General features: G+C 39.2%; 1 protein-coding gene across 4 annotated transcripts in view; it reads left to right on the top strand.

Annotated features, from left to right (window-relative positions):
* The window catches only part of SPTLC2 (serine palmitoyltransferase long chain base subunit 2), a 110,492-nt gene that overhangs the window by 48,866 nt on the left and 41,130 nt on the right, over positions 1 to 20,496 (top strand). For 3 of the 4 annotated variants that reach the window (XM_049705306.1, XM_033413937.2, XM_033414007.2), the window contains exon 9: positions 1,353 to 1,479. In XM_049705306.1, coding sequence (XP_049561263.1) covers positions 1,353 to 1,479 — 127 coding nt within the window. Of the gene's footprint in view, positions 1 to 1,352; positions 1,480 to 1,792; positions 2,154 to 20,496 lie in introns of those variants that run through there. The other variant, XM_049705307.1, reaches the window with a different exon arrangement.

Genomic DNA, 20,496 nt, shown 5'->3' with positions numbered 1-20,496 from the left:
GTTGCACAGCTCTGTGAATATACTGAAAGCCACTAAATTATACAGTTTGAAAAAGTGAATACTATGGTATGTGAATTGTATATCAATAAAACTGTTATTTTAAAAAACTCTCCAGTATTAGGAAAAAAAACAGTGTATGTCAAGTATTTGTACATAGTACATGATAGGTGCTTAAATGTCCTTAAATAAATGTCCTTAAATTCCTCTTTAAAATTTGACGCTGGGAGTCTTAAAGCATGGACTTTCTCTTAATAATTCATTGTCTTTTAGAGAAACCCCATTATCAGTGGTTTTAGTCAAGTTCAATAGATATTTACTTCAATTTTTGAAAGGACCAGGCTCACTTTGGGGAATTGATTGGTTTTTGGTAAGATTTGTTGCTAAACAAAAGGATAGAAAAATAATACTCTGGGAGATCATTGAGGTACCGTGTATTTATGTTTTTTTTGGTTTTGTACAATTTTTAGTATCTACACTGTTTTCTGGCGGCATTTTCTGTCTCCTGTTTTGGTTCTGGAACATAAGCTTCTTTGTGTGCACATTTTATATAAAGACTTAGTGAAGTTAAAAGGTATCAGAGAATAGAGATATACAACTGATTGTTTTGAAATTTTTGTGACTGACAGACAAGTTTTTTTTTTTTTATTCAGTGAGATGGCTTTAGCGTCCTTATGAAAGACCCAATGAATTTCTGTTTAACTTTTGCCACATTTATATCATTTTATAAATCTCTGTTTATCTGGAGAGGACATTTAGTGTCTTTAAAATTGATATTAGAGACCTGTCTCTTATTTGGGAATGTAAGGATGAGCTTTGCAGGCATGGGATAAGATGCAAATGATATTTTCTGTAATACTTAGAAGTAGGTTGTATCTAAACAGCAATTCAAACGCTTTCTTGTTGAATTTAGCATTGCAGAGCTGTTTATAACATTAAATGATACGTTCTCTAAGTTTAGAGGTCTTCTTTAAAGCTAGTTCTTCTTCCTTTCATGTTGTGGCACGTTTAAAAAACGAAACAGAGAATTCCCTGGCGGCCCAGTGGTCGGGACTCCTCTCTTTCACTGCTGAGGGCGCAGGTTCAATCCCTGGTCTGGGAACTAAGATCCCACAAGCTGCGCAGCACAGCCAAAAAAAAAAAAAAAAACAAAGCCTAAGGATGTTGCCATGTGTCTGACCCGGTTGTTGCTGACAGTGTGCTTTGACCGTATTGGTTGATCTCGTGTCTCAGATAGATGTGCCTATTCCAGTGCTATTGAAGCGAGGAGGCTTCTGTCACCTGGGAGGAAGGCAGTGACATTGCCGGTGAATTCACGCACTGCCTCTAATGACTTGCTTCTGTGAACTCCCCAGGAGCTGATCGACTACCTGCGGACACATTCTCATAGTGCAGTGTACGCCACGTCACTGTCACCACCTGTTGTGGAGCAGATCATCACTTCTATGAAGTGCATCACGGGGCAGGACGGCACCACCCTTGGTAAGTCTTTCTTTTCTTGGAAAATTTCCTGGGCTCAGTAAACACTTAGCAACCAAAAGTACTCTTTTTCTTGAGCTCTTTTCCTAAAAGGAGGAGTCAGGTATACTAATGGGCAGCGCTGGCAGGTATGTGAGGTCTTGGTTTCTAGGGACACTTTTCAGTGTGTTTACACACACCATGAGAACTAGCCTGGCTCGTTTCCTGTTGAATTTTCTTGTCTACAGATGGTGAGGCTTTAATCTCACTATCCTACGTATTCTCATATCTTAGGTGGTAAGTCTTCAGGGTCTTTCTTTTTTTTTGCGGTACGCAGGCCCCTCACTGCTGTGGCCTCTCCCGCTGCGGAGCACAGGCTCCGGATGCACAGGCTCAGCGGCCATGGCTCACAGGCCCAGCCGCTCCAAGGCATGTGGGATCCTCCCGGACCGGGGCACGAACCCGTGTCCCCAGCATCTGCAGGCGGACTCCCAACCACTGCGCCACCAGAGAAGCCCTTCAGGGTCTTTCTTGAATTGCATAATTTTATGTGAAGATGTAATTCACTGTGTAGCGATGTTTTGTTCCCATAGTATTTAAAAGCTGCTGTTTCCGTGAATTAGTGTCCTTGATTTAATACCTTTTAAAAGAGTTTCTAATTTAACATACAGTATATAATAAAGGTCATCCTGAATCTATTTATTCTGTCTTTGGTGGGATTTGTAGTCCAAACTAGATTCTCTGACTAAAACATACTCAAGTGAACCAACAGTGATGTTCGCTTTCTGATATTTGACTTTTATATCACTAGAGGGCAGTGTTGACTACAGAAAAGTTATAATAAAGGGGGAGCAATTGGGTTTTTTTGTTTTGTTTTTTCACTTTGAGAAGAATCTCCATTGTGAGTGTGAGACATACATTTGCTCTTTGCTTTTTTAATACTTCTAAAATCACTTTTGCTCTAGTGAAATATTTCATGTTATCAGCCTTGAGCTCTCTACTCTTCAGCTGTATAATATTTTGTGGTAGGATTGATCTGGTTTGCATTGAAAAACAAGAAAAAAGTAGTATGTCTCATTTTCATTGATTTAAGCCTGTTTTCTTAAATCAGAATTTTCCCTTAATATTTTTTCTGATCTGTGGTACATGCATCCTTGTTGTCTCTTGGAAGTGTTGATCATTTTTAGTTTCATAAATTGATTCTTTGGGGAAGAATATAATTCATTAATGTTGTGAACACCACATGGAGCCTTGTGAGAAGCTCCCTGCTAACAAAGCTACAGTGTTATCTTCTCTCTCTCATATGAGGTATTAACTAGAAATAGTATGCTTTGACCTAAGTGTACATATATGTTCATATATGTAAATGTATGTGTATCTATGCTTATATATATATATATATATATATATATATGTACGTAGCTAGCACTTAGCTAGTTATTTGCCATAGGTGCATCAGCCTTGTTGACTCAGCACACAGATTTAGGTGACTGAAAAACGAATGGTAACAGCTCTCAAAGTTACCGTAGATAATTTCTTTGCCCTATCCTAGAGCATGGATTCATGTGATGCGTGACCTCTGGATAAATGACCTATCTGTGCTAGATAATGAAATCTAGGCTCTACTGGTAGACAGAAAATGAAATATGGTAATTAGATATAGACTTCGGGTTAGCACTCATTTTCCAGTTTATTTGTTGCCTCTCTAACCACCCCCTAAGCTTAGTGGTGTGAAACAACAGCCATCTTATTATGCTCACAGATTCTGCGGGTCAGGAATTCGGTCAGGGCACAGCAGGGATAGCTTGTCTTTGCTCCACAGTGTCTGGGGCTTGAACTTGGAAGACCCAGGCGGCTGGGGAAGACTCTGATGGCTGGGGGCTGGGATCATCTGGAGGCTTCTTCACTTACACATCACTTGGGCTGGAGTGACTTGAAGGCTGGGCTCAGCTGAGGCTGTTGACCAGAGCACCTTCACGTGTCCTCTCCATGTGGCGTGGGCTCCTCACAGCATGGAGACCAGGTATCCAGATAGGACCCTGCAGAGAGCGAGCATTCCCAAAGAACCTGCTGAAACCCCATGACCTTCTGTGATCTGTTGTTAACAAGCAAGTCACCAAGGCCAGCCCAGATTGCAGGGCATGGGGAATCAGACTCCACTGCAAATGGGGGGCAGGTCAAAGAATTTGTGGCCATTTTTAAAACTTGCCACTACCAGCCTTTAGATAATATATTTTAAAATTAGTCCCTAAAACTTTTAATTAGTGTGACAGACTTGTGCTGGTTATGTTGTTTCTCTCCCAGAATAGAGGATAATAAAAATCTAACCATTTCTCATAAAGCCTGCTACCTGATCCTATTTAAATTTGGCCTGATTTCTTTTAGATTTGAGTGGGTTAAGGCAGTGCTTATTTTTATGACTTTTTTTTTTTTTTTTTTTGCGCTACGCGGGCCTCTCACTGTTGCAGCCTCTCCCGTTGCGGAGCACAGGCTCCGGACGCACAGGCTCAGTGGCCACGGCTCATGGGCCCAGCCGCTCTGCGGCATGTGGGATCTTCCAGGACCGGGGCACGAACCCGTGTCCCCTGCATTGGCAGGCAGACTCTCAACCACTGCGCCACCATGGAAGCCCTATGACATCATTTAATGCATCTTTTCATTGTCCTTGAAGAAAAAAAGGTGGAACCAGACAGTAGCCTTTTGACTATGCCTTAAGGTGACCTTTAAAAAAGAGGTATCTGCAATTAATTATCTGAGTGTGATTTTATAATAGAAGTCACCTACCTTAAGAGAAACTTAATTTCATATGTTCAGAACATTGAATTTCATTAATTCCACAAACATTGAGTATCTCACTACATGTTAGACTCTGTGAATCAGAATTCATAGGCAGTGGGCATCCAAGCAGGTCATTTGAATGAGGTGTACACTTGGGGGTTACTGGGGCTGTAGAGGGTAGTGGGCTGTTGTATTAATCCCAGAGATTACTGTACCATAGAAAAATTGAAGTTTTATTAATCATTCACCAAATATTTGAGTGCCTGCTGTGTGTAGTAGGTGCTGATTCATCAAAGAATAAAATACCCCCAAATTCCTGCCTTGCGGGGTTTCTAATAAGGAAAATAAATCATACAGTTGCTAGAAAGTGGTAAGTACTCTGGGAAAAAGCAGGAAAGGTAGGTGTTGAGGAGTTCTGGAGACACAGTTTGTAATTCTAAATAGGGTGGTCATTGAGAAGGTAAGATTTTATGGAGCACTTGAGCGAGGTGGGAATTTAACCCTGAAAATCCAGGGCTAGAAGGCCCCGAGATGTAGGTGACTCCATGTTCAGCAATAGTATGAAGGCCACTGTGGCAGGAGCATAATAGTATAGGTAGAGTGCCTGAGGATGAGTGAGTGAGGTGAGGACAGCGGGGAGACTCTTGTCCTGCAGGGGTGTTAGGTTGATATGAGAACACAGACACACTGGTTCTCTTGCCTTGTCTAGTATCAAACTCAAATTCTTGAATAGTTTCTGTGGGCTTTTTAGTATTGGCAGGCTTGTGGCCTGTTTCAGATAGGTTAAGAATTTTACTGCCCCTTCAGATTTCATGAAAAGTATAGAATATAATATACCCATGATTATATTTTGAAGAAATTTGTCTAGAAAGAGTCAGATTTGCCTAAGACCTATACGAGTGGTTTTCCTTTCAGTGAATTTCAGTAGCACTGTGAGTTGGGAATGGGGGAAGCAAAGTGTAACCCATATATGAACAGAAGAGACTGTTACATGATAATACTGATATTGCAAATGGAAGAACTCTTTCTTTACTTTGTGGTAAATATCTCACATATGATTTCTATTTAGGAATGAGAGGGGAAAAGATCATGTAATGTTAGGGTTTGGTCCTAGATTTAATGTTGGTTTAAGGGAATATTAAAAGTAAGAAGCTGGTTTTCTTGCCATGTCCGTACTATTATTCTCTGACTTTTGTTACCAGGCATACAAATATTAAGCATTATTTGAAAAAGCTCATTTTTGACATAATATCTTCTCCTTCTTGTAAGACATAATAGTTTTATATATTGCATGTTTTAAATTTCTCTGTTGTGTAAACTTGTTTCATCATAAACAGTCCTTCCTGTGGGGCCACTCCAGAAGCTTTTCTCACCAAACAGGATGCCGAGCCAATGGAATTCCCTTGCAGATGGGACTAAAGACAGCAAAGAGTCACCAGGAACTTGATTTCCTTTATTTATTTATTTTTTCCTCCTGTTTCAGTTTCAAATAATTCAAAGAATTATAGGAGGCTTTAATTATAAATTATAAATTAATTTAAATTATAGAGGCTTTAAATAAGCTGTAATTAGCACAGCATTTATTTATTTATTTTTATACAACCGGTTCTTTTTAGTTATCTCTTTTATACATATTAGTGTATACATGTCAATCCCAATCTCCCAATTCATCCTACCACCCCATCACCCACCCCCACTTCCCCCCTTGGTGTCCATACGTTTGTTCTCTACATCTGTGCCTCCATTTCTGCCTTGCAAACCGGTTCATCTGTACCATTTTTCTAAATTCCACATATATGTGTTAATATACGATATTTGTTTTTTCTCTTTCTAGCTTACTTCACTCTGTATGACAGTCTCTAAGTCCATCCATGTCTCTACAAATGACCCAATTTTTGTTCCTTTTTATGGCTGAGTAATATTCCATTGTGTATATGTACCACATCTCCTTTATCCATTCATCTGTCAATGGGCATTTAAGTTGCACCCATGACCTGGCTATTGTAAATAGTGCTGCAGTGAACAGTGGGGTGCATGTGTCTTTTTGAATTATGGCTTTCTCTAGGTATATGCCCAGCAGTGGGATTGCTGGGTCATATGGTAATTCTATTTTTCGTTTTTTAAGGAACCTCCATACTGTTCTCCATAGTGGCTGTATCAATTTACATTCCCACCAACAGTGCAAGAGGGTTTTTCTTTTCTCCACACCCTCTCCAGCATTTGTTGTTTGTAGATTTTCTGATGATGCCCATTCTGACCGGTGTGAGGTGATACCTCATTGTAGTTTTGATTGCATTTCTCTTATAATTAGTGATGTTGAGCAGCTTTTCATGTGCCTCGTGGCCATCTGTATGTCTTCTTTGGAGACATGTCTATTTAGGTCTTCTGCCCATTTTTTGATTGGGTTGTTTGTTTTTTCTTAATATTGAGCTGCATGAGCGGTTTACATATTTTGGAGATTAATCCTTTGTCTGTTGATTCGTTTGCAAATATTTTCTCCTGTTCTGAAGGTTGTCTTTTCGTTTTGTTTATAGTTTCCTTTGCTGTGCAAAAACTTTTACGTTTCATTAGATCCCATTTGTTTATTTTTGTTTTTATTTCCATTAGTCTAGGAGGTGGGTCAAAAAAGATCTTGCTGTGATTTATGTCAAAGAGTGTTCTTCCTATGTTTTCCTCTAAGAGTTTTATAGTGTCTGGTATTACATTTAGGTCTCTAATCCATTTTGAATTTATTTTTGTGTATGGTGTTAGGAAGTGTTCTAATTTCATTCTTTTTACATGTAGCTGTCCAGTTTTCCCAGCACCACTTATTGAAGAGACTGTTTTTTCTCTGTATATCCTTGCCTCCTTTGTCACAGATTAGTTGACCACAGGTGTGTGGGTTTATCTCTGGGCTTTCTATCTTGTTCCATTGATCTATGTTTCTGTTTTTGTGCCAATACCATATTGTCTTGATTTTGTAGCTTTGTAGTGTAGTCTGAAGTCAGGGAGTCTGATTCCTCCAGCTCCGTTTTTTTCCCTCAAGACTGCTTTGGCTATTCGGGGTCTTTTGTGTCCATACAGATTTTAAGATTTTTTGTTCTAGTTCTGTAAAAAATGCCATTGGTAATTTGATAGGGATTGCATTGCATCTGTAGATTGCTTTGGGTAGTATAGTCATTTTTACAATATTGATTCTTCCAATCCAAGAACATGGTATATCTCTCCATGTGTTTGTGTCATCTTTGATTTCCTTCATCAGTGTCTTATAGTTTTCTGAGTACAGGTCTTTTACCTCCTTAGGTAGGTTTATTCCTAGGCATTTTATTCTTTTTGTTGCAATGGTGAATAGGGTTGTTTCCTTAATTTCTCTTTCTGATCTCTTGTTGTTAGTGTATAGGAATGCGAGAGATTTCTGTGCATTAATTTTGTATCCTGCAACTTTACCAAATTTATTGATTAGCTCTAGTAGTTTTCTGGTGGCATCTTTAGGATTCTCTATGTATAATATCATGTCATCTGCAAACAGTGACAGTTTTACTTCTTTTCCAATTTGTATTCCTTTTATTTCTTTTTCTTCTCTGATTGCCATGGCTAGAACTTGCAAAACTGTTGAATAATAGTGGCAAGAGTGGGCATCCTTGTCTTGTTCCTGATCTTAGAGGAAATGCTTTCAGTTTTTCACCATTGAGAATGATGTTTACTGTGGGTTTGTCGTATGTGGCCTTTATTATGTTGAGGTAGGTTCCCTCTATGCCCACTTTCTGGAGAGTTTTTATCATAAATGGGTGTTGAATTTTGTCAAAAATTTTTTCTGCATCTATTGAGATGATCATATGGTTTTTCTCCTTCAATTTGTTTATATGGTATATCATATTGATTGATTTGTGTATATTGAAGAATCCTTGCATTCCTGAGATAAACCCCACTTGATCATGGTGTACGATCCTTTTAATATGCTGTTGGATTCGGTTTGCTACTATTTTGTTGAGGACTTTTGCATCTATGTTCATCAGTGATATTGGCCTGTAATTTTCTTTTTCTGTAGTATCTCTGTCTGGTTTTGGTATCAGGGTGTTGGTGGCCTCATAGAATGAGTTTGGGAGTGTTCCTTCCTTTGCAGTTTTTTGGAACAGTTTGAGAAGCGTGGGTGTTAGCTCTTCTCTAAATGTTTGATAGAATTCACCTGTAAAGCCATGTGGTCCTGGACTTTTGTTTGTTGGAAGATTTTTGATCACAGTTTCAATTTCATTACTTGTGATTGGTCTGTTCATATTTTCTGTTTCTTCCTGGTTCAGTCTTGGAAGGTTATACTTATCTTTCTAAGAATTTGTCCATTTCTTCCAGGTTGTCCATTTTATTGGCATAGAGTTGCTTGTAGTGGTCTCTTAATGATGCTTTCTGTTTCTGCAGTGTCCATTGTAATTTCTCCTTTTTCATTTCCAATTTTATTGATTTGAGTCCTCTCCCTCTTTTTCTTGATGAGTCTGGCTAAAGGTTTATCAGTTTTGTTTATCTTCTCAAAGAACCAGCTTTTCGTTTTATTGATGTTTGCTACTGTTTTCTTTGTTTCTATTTCATTTATTTCTGCTCTGATCTTTATGATTTCTTTCCCTCTACTAACTTTGGGTTTTGTTTGTTCTTCTTTCTCTATTTCTTCTAGGTGTAAGGTTAGATTGTTTATCTGAGATTTTTCTGGTTTCTTGAGGTAGGATTGTATAGCTATAAACTTTTCTTAGAATTGCTTTTGCTGCATCCCATAGGTTTTGGATTGTCGTGTTTTCGTTGCCATTTCTCTCTAGTTATTTTTTGATTTCCTCTTTGATTTCTTCAGTGATCTCTTGGTTATTTAATAATGTATTGTTTAGCCTCCATGTGTTTGTGTTTTTTACATTTTTTTCCCTGTAATTAATTTCTAATCTCATAGCGTTGTCAGAAAAGATGTTTGATATGATTTCAATTTTCTTAAATTTACCGAGGCTTGATTTGTGACTCAAGATGTGATCTATCCTGGAGAATGTTCCGTGCGCACTTGAGAAGAAAGTGTAATCTGCTATTTTTGGATGGAATGTCCTATTAATATCAATTAAATCTGTCTGGCCTATTGTGTTATTTAAAGTTTGTGTTTCCTTATTAATTTTCTGTCTGGATGATCTGTCCACTAGAGTAAGTGAGGTGTTAAAGTCCCCCACTATTATTGTGTTTTCATTGATTTCCTCTTTTATAGCTGTTAGCATTTGCCTTATGTATTGAGGTGCTTCTGTGTTTGCTCATACATATTTATAATTGTAAAATCTTCTTCTTGGATTGATCCCTTGATCATTATATAGTGTCCTTCCTTGTCTCTTGTAACAGTCTTTTTTTTAAAGTCTATTTTATCTGATACGAGTATTGCTACTCCAGCTTCTTTTGATTTCCATTTGCATCCCCTCACTTTCAGTCTGTATGTGTCCCTAGGTCTGAAGTGGGTCTCTTGTAGACAGCATACATTTGGGTCTTGTTTTTGTATCCATTCAGCAAGCCTGTGTGTTTTGGTTGGAGCATTTAATCCATTCACATTTAAGGTAATTATCGACATGTATGTTCCTATTACCATTTTCTTAATTGTTATGGGTTTGTGTTTGTAGGTCTTCTTCTCTTGTGTTTTCCACTTAGAGAAATTCATTTAGCATTTGTTGCAGAGCTGGTTTGGTGGTGCTGAATTCTTTCAGCTTTTGCTTGTCTGTAAAGCTTTTGATTTCTCTGTTGAATCTGAATGAGATACTTGCCGGGTAATGTAACCTTGGTTGTACTTGCCGGGTAATGTAACCTTGGTTGTAGGTTCTTCCCTTTCATCACTTTAAATATTTCATGTCATTCCCTTCTGGCTTGTAGAGTTTCTGCTGAGAAATCAGCTGTTAACCTTATGGGAGCTCCTTGTATGTTATTTGACATTTTACCCTTGCTGCTTTCAGTAATTTTTCTTTGTCTTTAATTTTTGTTAAGTTGATTACTGTGTGTCTCAGTGTGTTTCTCCTTGGGTTTATCCTGCCTGGGACTCTCTGTGCTTCCTGGACTTGGGTGGCTATTTCCTTTCCCGTGTTAGGGAAGTTTTTGACTATAATCTCTTCAGATATATTCTCGGGTCCTTTCTCTCTCTCCTCCTCCTCCTAAAACCCCTGTAATGCAAATGTTGTTGCCTTTAATGTTGTCCCAGAGGTCTCTTAGGCTGTCTTCATTCTTTTCATTCTTTTTTCTTTTTTTTTTTGCGGTACGCGGGCCTCTCACTGTTGTGGCCTCTCCCGTTGCGGAGCACAGGCTCTGGACGCGCAGGCTCAGCAGCCATGGCTCATGGGCCCAGCCACTCCGCGGCATGTGGGATCTTCCTGGACCAGGGCACGAGCCCATGTCCCCTGCATCGGCAGGCAGACTCTCAACCACTGCGCCACCAGGGAAGCCCTCATTCTTTTTTCTTTATTCTGTTCCGGGGCAGTGAATTCCACCATTCTGTCTTCCAGGTCACTTATCTGTTCTTCTGCCTCAGTTATTCTGCTATTGATTCCTTCTAGTGTAATTTTCATTTCAGTTATTGTATTGTTTATCTCTGTTTGTTTGTTCTTTTATTTTTCTAGGTATTTGTTCTTTAATTCTTCTAGGTCTTTGTTAAATATATCTTGCATCTTCTCGATCTTTGCCTCCATTCTTTTTCCAAGGTCCTGGATCATCTTCACTATCATTATTCTGAATTCTTTTTCTGGAATGTTGCCTATCTCCACTTCATTTAGGTGTTTTTCTGGGGTTTTATCTTGTTCCTTCATCTGGTACATAGTCCTCTGCCTTTTCATTTTGTCTGTCTTTCTATGAATGTAGTTTTGGTTCTTTGGGCTACAGAATTGTAGTTCTGCTTGCTTCTACTGTCTGCCCTCTGGTGGATGAGGCTATCCAAGAGCCTTGTGCAAGCTTCCTGATGGGAGGGACTGGTGGCGGGTAGAGCTGGGTGTTGCTCTGGGGAGGGCAGAGCTCAGTAAAACTTTAATCCGCTTGTCTGTTGACGGGTGGCGCTGGGTTCCCTCCCTGTTGGTTGTTTGGCCTGAGGCAACCCAGCACTGGAGCCTACCCGGCTCTTTGTTGGGGCTGGTGGCGGACTCTAGGAGGGCTCACACCAAGGAGTACTTCCCAGAACTTCTGTTGCCAGTGTCCTTGTCCCCGTCGTGAGCCACAGCCACCCCCCGCCTCTGCAGGAGACCTTCCAACACTAGTAGGTAGGTCTGGTTCAGTCTCCAGACCTACCTATGGGGTCACTGCTCCTTTCCCTGGGTCCCGATGTGCACACTACTTTGTGTGTGCCCTCCAAGAGTAGAGTCTCTGTTTCCCCCAGTCCTGTTGACGTGCTGCAGTCAGATCCCTCTAGCCTTCAAAATCTGATTCTCTAGGAATTCCTCCTCCCGTTGCCAGACACCAGGTTGGGAAGCGTGATGTGGGGCTCAGAACCTTCACTCCAGTGGGTGGACTTATGTGGTATAAGTGTTCCCCAGTTTGTGAGTCACCCACCCAGCAGTTATAGGATTTGATTTTATTGTGATTGCATCCCTCCTTCCATCTCATTGTGGCTTCTCCTTTGTCTTTGGATGTGGGGTATCTTTTTTGTTGAGTTCTAGTGTCTTCCTGTCAGCGATTGTTCAGCAGTTAGTTGTGATTCCTGTGCTTTCGCAAGAGGGAGTGAGCACACGTCCTTCTAGTCCACCATCTTGAGCAGCACAGTATTTTTTGGTTTGCTTTTTTCCCTGGGCCAGTTGCACTACCATCTATGGGTTCTAATCTCATTACCACACCCTTACCCCTTTGAGACTCAGATTCACTTTTCTGAACATACAGTGTTTGAAAGGTATGTGTGTGTGTGTGTGTGTGTGTTTTAAGATCATGAATTTTTATATCTTCTCTAAGCTACTCTGTTATTGGAGCTGTTAGCATTTTATATATGATCATAAATTTGAGGCACAATTTCATTTTTGAGACTGATTTAGGAACTTAAGGAGCTCATATATTACATCTACAAAAGTATTTATTTTCTTCTTTCTTGGCCCAATATGGACCCTTGTGGATATGTAGTGCACGTCTCTTGTTGCTGTACAACGATCATCTTTCCTGTCTTTTATTTTTAAATGTATATATTATTTCATTTTTTGCAACTTCTGGAAACAAATGGACATTGTAGGGAAAAACAGGAGCATTCTAATCTTCCTTGGTGTTCTTGCTTTTCCCTGTTGGCTTTAAGGAACTGGGGGCTGGGGAAGAGAACTAAAAATTATGAAAAAAAAGTCACAATAATTTCAAATGTTTGTCCCTAAATTCTGTGATGTAGACCTGTAGTCATATGGCAGAGTTGATGTTTCTCATCATAATTTTTTTTAATATTTATTTTATTTACTTATTTATTTATATTTTTGGCTGTGTCGGGTCTTAGTTGTGGCATGCGGGATCTTTCATTGTGGCTCGTGGGCTCTTCGTTGCGGCACGAGGGCTTCTCTCTAGTTGTGGCACGTGGGCTCCAGAGCGCATGGGCTCTGTAGTTTGTGCCGTGCACACTCCCTAGTTGTGGCATGTGGGCTTAGTTGCCCCGAGGCATGTGGGATCTTAGTTCCCCAACCAGGGATTGAACCCACATCCCCTTCATTGGAAGGTGGATTCTTTACCACTGGACCACCATGGAAGCCCCTCATCATAATGTTTTTAAATCTTTTTCTTATCCGTAAAACAATCACAAGCTTACATAAAAGTTGGAAGTACAGCCCCCAAAAAACCTTTTTTCCTGAACCAGTTGAGAGTTAGTTGCTGATCTGAAGCCCCATCATCCCAAATGCTTTAGTGTGTACTTCCTACAGAACTATAATACAACCGACCACAGCAAGAAATTTACACTAATATGTTATTTAATTAACTAATATGAACATGTTATTAATTATTTCAGTAACTGATAATGATACATTATTACTGTCTGTTCCTCAGACTAGCATCCTGAGGCTGTGGATGTGGTTTAGAGTCACCTTTTGTACTTAGTTGTCACGTCTCTTTACTCTTCTTCAGTCACAGTTCCTCGGTCTTTCTTTGACTTGTGTGACGTTGACACTTTTAACAATTACAGGCCAGTTATTATACAGAATATCCCTCAATTTGGGTTCATCTAGTGTTTCCTCGTGGTTAAGATTCAGCCTACGTATCTTTAACAGGAACAGCACAGAAATTATGCTGCTTTTTCTCATTGTATCCTCTCTTCGTCTTCTCAACTAAATATGTAACTGTCTTCAGGTTATGTAGGCCTGAAATCGTAGCCACATTTCCCCATGTCTAAGTCAAAATCTGTTGATTCTGCCTGTCACTTCTGCTTATTCCCACTGCCATATGACTGTTTCAGGCCCTGACTCCCTGTTCCTTAAACAGTTGCACCACTCATAACTGCATTTTCCTTGCTCCAGTCTTTCCTGTACCACTTATTAATCTTCCTAACATACAGCATCTGTTGGTGTCTGCCTAAAGATGCCGAAATATAGAATAACAGTCTTTAGTAACTCCTAGTTGCCTACAGAATAAAGTTCAATTCTTTATATGATGTTTGAGATCCTCTATAGTTTGACTTTAGCTTAACCATCTTTTCCTGTACCCTCATTTAAACCAATTTGGTGCTTCTGACAGAATGCTCATCCTCCTGTCACCGAAATTCTGTTCATTCTTCACAGCAAAGTGAAATGCTGTCTTTTATGACACCTTTGTGCTGATTCATTTTTTCCTTCCAAAAGCCATGTTTCACAACTTTATATCTCACATTTATAATTTTGTCTCACAGAGCCAGTGCTTAATGTTTGAACACAATGTTTTCTTCAAAGTGTGTAAGTCAATCAATAGACTTATATGATAGATGTTACAATTGTTGTCCCAGTCCTAAAATACTGAACATATAATGAAATCTCTAAGCCTTTTCATTGCAATTCTCTAAGCCTTTTCATGCAATTTTTTAAATGTAAATAAGATTTTTTTATTTAAAAAATCTTTAACTTCTTAAACAATTTTTAAAGGTTACTTTCCATTTACACTTATTACTAAATGTTGGCTATATTCCCTGTGTTGTACCCTACATTCTTCAGCCTATCTTACACCCAATAGTTTGTGCCTCCCACCCCTCACCCCTCTATTGCCCCCCCTCATTGTAATTTTGACTGTATATCTCAAGTATTTTATGTTACTGAATTTTGATTTTTTTCTCTTTAACATGTCGCTAATTGGCTAATAATAGCATAATTCCAGTGAGTATATGAAGTTTATTATTGCCACATTCAGCATGTCTAATAATTTTTGGGTTTGTCCTGAATGAATTAAGTTTGAGTCCTGTGTATCTTATTAGTATTCATACTTTATTTTTTCTCTTCAGAGTCAGTAGGTACCGTCTTAAGTTTATAAACAACACATTTTGAAATTACGAAATAGTCTTTAGGGAACTCCTTGGCAGTCCAGTGGTTAGGACTCGGTGCTTTCACTTCTGTGACCTGGGTTCAGTCCCTGGTTGGGGAGCTAAGATTCTGCAAGCCACGCAGCACAGCCAAAAAAAAAGAAAGAAATAGTCTTTAAATTTATAAAGATAACTAGCCACTAGAAGAATTTTAAAATAGTAGTATTACAAAAAGTGGTGGTGATTAGTGGAGGAAACATGGAAAGTAGGAGTACAGATGCCTTATCTAAGCACCATCCAGGGTTGACGGAAGAGGCAGCAGAGGTGTAAGTTTATTATTCAGCATTTTGGTACTAGCCACGAAGAGAGCCAGAAACAGAGCCTGGAACTTCTTGCTGGGAGTGGGAATGGAGGTGGCTGGGTGGAGGAGGGAAACTTCTTTTTTTTTTTTTTTTTAATAATTTTCTGTACTATTAGAATTTTATTTTACCAGATTGAATATGTTACTTTTATATTTAAAACTTTTTTTGTTTTAGACTCCAGAGTACATTAATAACTTACATGAAAGTAAATCCTGCCTAAGATAAGTTTGAAAGTAAGCCTTAAACATACACACAAATAGTCTGTGGTTGATTATTGATAAATGTTTTCATCTTTTTTGTGGGAAGACTTGTTATTCTTCGGTGATGAGAGTGTAGAGCCTTCAGAAAAGCTGCAGCATGCAGGGGCAGTTGAGATCCTTTCCCTACCCTACTTTGTAAGCACTCCTTTCTTCTTTCTCCCAATCTTTTCCACATTTCCCCTCCAATTCCTATCCTTTTCTCAAAGAAGAGAGGGCCATGTGACTACAGTGATGGGTAGATACTGAGAGCCGTCTTGGCTGGGAACCACCTAAGAGCTGTCTTACCTAAGATAACAGTGGTTAGGAATTGTGTTTGTACCTTGAGTAGACATACTGAGTTAGAACAGGCTGGTGAGTAGAAGAAAATGAGACCTAGGAAATTCTGACAAATTACACAAGACATTTGAAATTCTAGATTTTACTTCACACGTCAGTAATCCACGTCCAGTAATAGAAATTTAGCTGTAAGATCTATTTATGAATCAAGGCAAAATGTCTGACCAAAGGAACTAAAATTGCGCTTTTCCATTTTCCAGAGTTGTGTTTTGATGTATTTTATTTCTGTCCAAAGATGTAGTTAATAACAAGCACAGCACCTAGCTTAGTGTCTGAAATCTAGTAGCCTTTTGATAAATTTGGTGAATGAATGAACACACACATGATCGAGAAATATTAGAAAATGGATGGGTTCTTAAAGTACGTTGCTTGTATACTTGAATGTTAAGCCAGAATGGCCAAATTGTGGAACAAAATAAACTAGATAGGTACATTTTACTAGATAAATTTTAATATGATGACAGAAATAACTTTCTTTGTAGAAAACTGCACTTTTTGTACTTCTTAGTATTGAAGGGAACTGAGAGCTCATTCAGGTGGCTGTTGGCATAGGAGGAAGAAAAAGAATACCTTGGGCAGATAGAGGTTTAATTAAAATTCGGTTTGGCTCATTTGAATTAATTCCTATAATAGACTTGTTAATGAGGTGTTAAATGATCACCTTGAGAATCCCAAGAACTGTCAAAAGCTAATTAGAACTGAGAAGCTTTTTTTGTAAATTTCTATTCAGATTCTCTGCCCATCCTTTTTTTAAAAGCTTTTTTTTTTTTTTAAAGCATTCCAGGATCCCCATGCTGAGGGGGCAGAACCCTTAAAGAAAACAGTCTTGAGAGAGGGTGGCGGTGGGAGTGGTCATAAAGAGAATTTCCTGCTTCTGGAGAGGGGGTGCTGACATCCGCTCGTTACCTTTGGCAGGCGGGCTTTTCATTTGGTTGAACCTGGGTACCCTTCTTTCCAATCCCTATGGTTTCTGAGCCTAGGAATATTTGGGTTCCACTTTTTTCTTTATTATTATGTATCTGCTTTTATGTAATTTGTTTATTTCACTATTAGAGATTCATCTAAGTAAAAATCAAGTTTTCTAGAGAACACAGTTTAATTCTTAGCCACAGTACAGTTTAGCAGTATATCTAATGCTGGAGAGTAGATTAGATCCCTCCTTTCTTGTAACTTACAGCCTAGAACACTGTTGAGAAATATTTAATTCTTCATTTATCAAACATTTCTCAAGCACTTGCTCTGTATCCTGTGGTGGGTATGCTGTTGAGGGGTACAGAGTTGAACAATACATGATCCTTGCCTTTGAAAATGCGTATAGTCTAGTGGTAGGGGTAAGATTCCAGAAAGGACTGGTTTCAGAGCCACAAATAAATTCTTCTTTGGTTCAGCTTCCCCTTTTCTTGTTTTCCCTCCTTCCTTCTCCTCCCTCACCCCACCCCCAAAAAACCCCCTTAAACTTCCTTAAATCCAGCTAATTATTTGAAGCAAATTCAGATCTTATTGATTTTGTTTCTTACTAATTTTTCTATCTAAATGGATTTTTCCTATGGAATATATATCACTTTAGTAAATTACCAGCAATCAAAGAAAAAGATTTTCTTTCTGTAAAGTAGCCTCTTTATTACCTAGCAAAAAGGGCTTTTTAACGAATGGCTAAAGCCTTCTGAAATCAGCAAGCAGTATAACCACTTTACAGGTAGAGAAAATTGAGCTCACACACAAGATAAGTTTTCTCAATATTTTGTCTTCAAGTAGAATGTGGCTTTCCTGAACTCCATCCACTTCATAATCTATTTTTAATTTTCTGATTTCTTGTCTGCGAATTTTCAAAAAAACAGCTAAGTTTAGTTGTGAGTAATCGCCCCTACAAATGAAAGCCTACCTCTTTCCTCTCCATGGATCAGTAACCCCTTTAACCTCCCTCTCTGCTTCAGAAATCTATCCTGAATACTCAAGAGCTTTTGTAGCACGGTCTGTCTATTACTTCTTCCACTCCCATTTATTTCTTTCAAATCCAAGTGCTAATAAAAATTTCTTGCCACAAGAGTGGTCTCTCCTTTTGCATCTTGTTTCAGAGTTTGTTTTAAGCTGGCTGTTAAGATGCCCACAGGCAGCAGGCTGGAAGCTAACCTTTGAGCAAATGTAGACTTGTTCATTTAGTAGAATGTTGTTATTAATGCACAACATAAATAAGGAGTTTGAGGATGTTCCCCTTGGACAGGAAAGGAGCCCCAAAGTCGATGCCCCTCATATTGGAGAAGATGTGGTAAGATGATATAAGGGAACTAAACTCTTAATTAAACTACTGTGAATCACATTATTATTATTTTTTTAAGATTGAAGTGGGTGAACTACCTTAGTTTTATTTCATAATAAAATTAATTTTAAAGATTTTTTTCCATGATTTGATTTGTTCATTTACTGTTTGGGTGAGATGAATGACCATTTCTTCTCATCACTTATAATTTGTCAACTTTATAGCCCAGTCTCTGTTTTGTTTGTTGAAGAGGAATAACTTTCTCAATCTTTTCTTTTTTAATATTTATTTTATTTATTTATTTGGTTGTGCCGGGTCTTAGTTGTAGCAGACGGGCTCCTTAGTTGCAGCTCATGGGCTCCTTAGTTGTGGCATGCATGTGGGATCTAGTTCCCTGACCAGGGATCGAACCCGGGCTCCAGGCATTGGGAGCACAGAGTCTTAACCATTGTGCCACCAGGGAAGTCCCTTTCTCAATATTAACACAGTTGGAATTGCTTTTTTTCCCCAAAAATTATTTTTTTATTTGTCTTTTCTTTTATTTAATTTTGGCTGCACTGTGCAGCATGTGGGGTCTTAGTTCCCTGACCAGGGATCAAACCTGTGACCCCTGCAGTGGAAGCACAGAGTCTTAACCTCTGGACCGCCAGGGAAGTCCCTCCCCCAGAATTATTATTATTATTATTATTATTATTTTTTTTTTTGCATTATGCAGGCCTCTCACTGTTGTGGCCTCTCCCGTTGCAGAGCACAGGCTCTGGACACGCAGGCTCAGCGGCCATGGCTCACAGACCCAACTGCTCTGCAGCATGTGGGATCTTCCCAGACCGCGGCACGAACCCGTGTCCCCTGCATCGGCAGGCGGACTCTCAACCACTGCGCCACCAGGGAAGCCCCCCCAGAATTATTTTTGAGGGCTTTATCTAGGAGACTTGATCCTAGATTTTCATCAACTTTATTGCAGTTTATTGCCACAGGAATACTTAATATGTATAAATAAGTGACAAGATAGATGGACTCTTCTCAGTTAAGAACAGATATCCTCCTTAAGGCTTTCCTTAAGATTTGAGAGCTTTTTGAAGAGCATTTGATTTTTTTTTTTTGCGGTACGCGGGCCTCTCACTGCTGTGGCCTCTCCCGTTGCGGAGCACAGACTCCGGACACGCAGGCCCAGTGGCCACGGCTCACGGGCTCAGCTGCTCCGCAGCATGTGGGATCTTCCCGGACCGGGGCACGAACCCGTGTCCCCTGCATCGGCAGGCGGACTCTCAACCACTGCGCCACCAGGGAAGCCCTGATTTTTTTTATTAATTGTCACCTGTGGTTTAGAAAAAATAAATTATCTAAATACTTGTATCTGCCTGCTATCTACGTTGACGTAGATACGTGGAATGAGTTTCAGAAGGATCTCATTAAGGTGTACTCTTTTAAGCCCCTGTTCTCAATGGACCACCTGCGTCAAAGTTACTTTTAGTATGGTGGTTCCTAACCTTGGTCACACACAGGAAAGCTTAAAAATTAGTAATAATGCCAGTGTCACGCCCCTTTGCAGACCCATGACTATCTGGGGGTGAGGCTCCTGCAGGATGTTATTTGAAAGCACCCCAGATGATTCTAATGTGCAGCCAGGGTTGAGCACCACAGTTATAGAGCTTGTTAAAAATGAGGATTCGAGTCTGTTTCACCAGACCATGAGTCTTGGTGGACAAAGGCCTTAGACTATGCATTTTAAATAAAATCTCAATTAATAATGCAAACTAACTTTTAAGAGATTTGAGGATTCTCTCTCTTTTTTCCTTGAGCTCGTTTACATCAATGAGAACCAAAAGCCACTCTACTGATTGGTGGTAATTGGGGAAAAGAAAGGAAATTGGAAGACAAGATATTTGATCTGTTTCTTTTAAAAGAAAAATAAGGGAAATATTGGCCTGTGGAACAGGAGTTTGGTGGTGATGTTAAGTTGCCAATTTTCATTGTTTTTGGAAATCTAAATGCATTGATGCTTCCTTCTAAAGAGCTGGTGGTCCTTGCTGAATGAATCAGTGGCATAGGTGAAGTTAGAACAAATTAGGAGAGGGAAAAGAGACAACTAAGGATTCAGAGACCTATGTTCAGGTCTCTTAAGGATGGTTGGAATTACTTTGTTTTATTTTTTTTTTAATGCTACTTGTATTTTTTATAGCCTATTAATTCAGATTCTCAAATTTTGTACGTAACCTACAAAAGGCCTTGCTCACTATATACTCTTTTTTTAAATGTTCAATACTAATCAGTTTTGTGAAATTCTTACTTATTGCCTTGCCTTCTGCCTCTGAAGCTAGTTTAATTCCAAGCCTCGCCTTCACCAGTGATTGCTGTATCTGCTAACCCTCTTCATCTGTCCGTGGGTGCTTGACCACAGTACGCATATTTCCTCATCCCTTCCTTTCTGTCTAAAAGTAGCTTGTAATATGTTCCAGTACCAAAGGAGGACAGTAGGACAGTCTGGACAAATTAAGCCTTTCTGTCCTAATTGTGAGCTGGCACCCTTTAAAACTCAGTTCCTTAATTTTTCAGAGGCACTTGGCCTCTTTTCTTCCTTTTGTTTAGGGCCCTGTTTCTGGCTCTGCATTAGCAACCATTTCTAAAATTCTTGATGATATTGAATCA

Source organism: Orcinus orca, chromosome 2 (assembly GCF_937001465.1).
Source record: "Orcinus orca chromosome 2, mOrcOrc1.1, whole genome shotgun sequence".
NCBI lineage: Eukaryota > Metazoa > Chordata > Mammalia > Artiodactyla > Delphinidae > Orcinus > Orcinus orca.
This window is presented reverse-complemented; position numbering and strand designations above follow the sequence as displayed.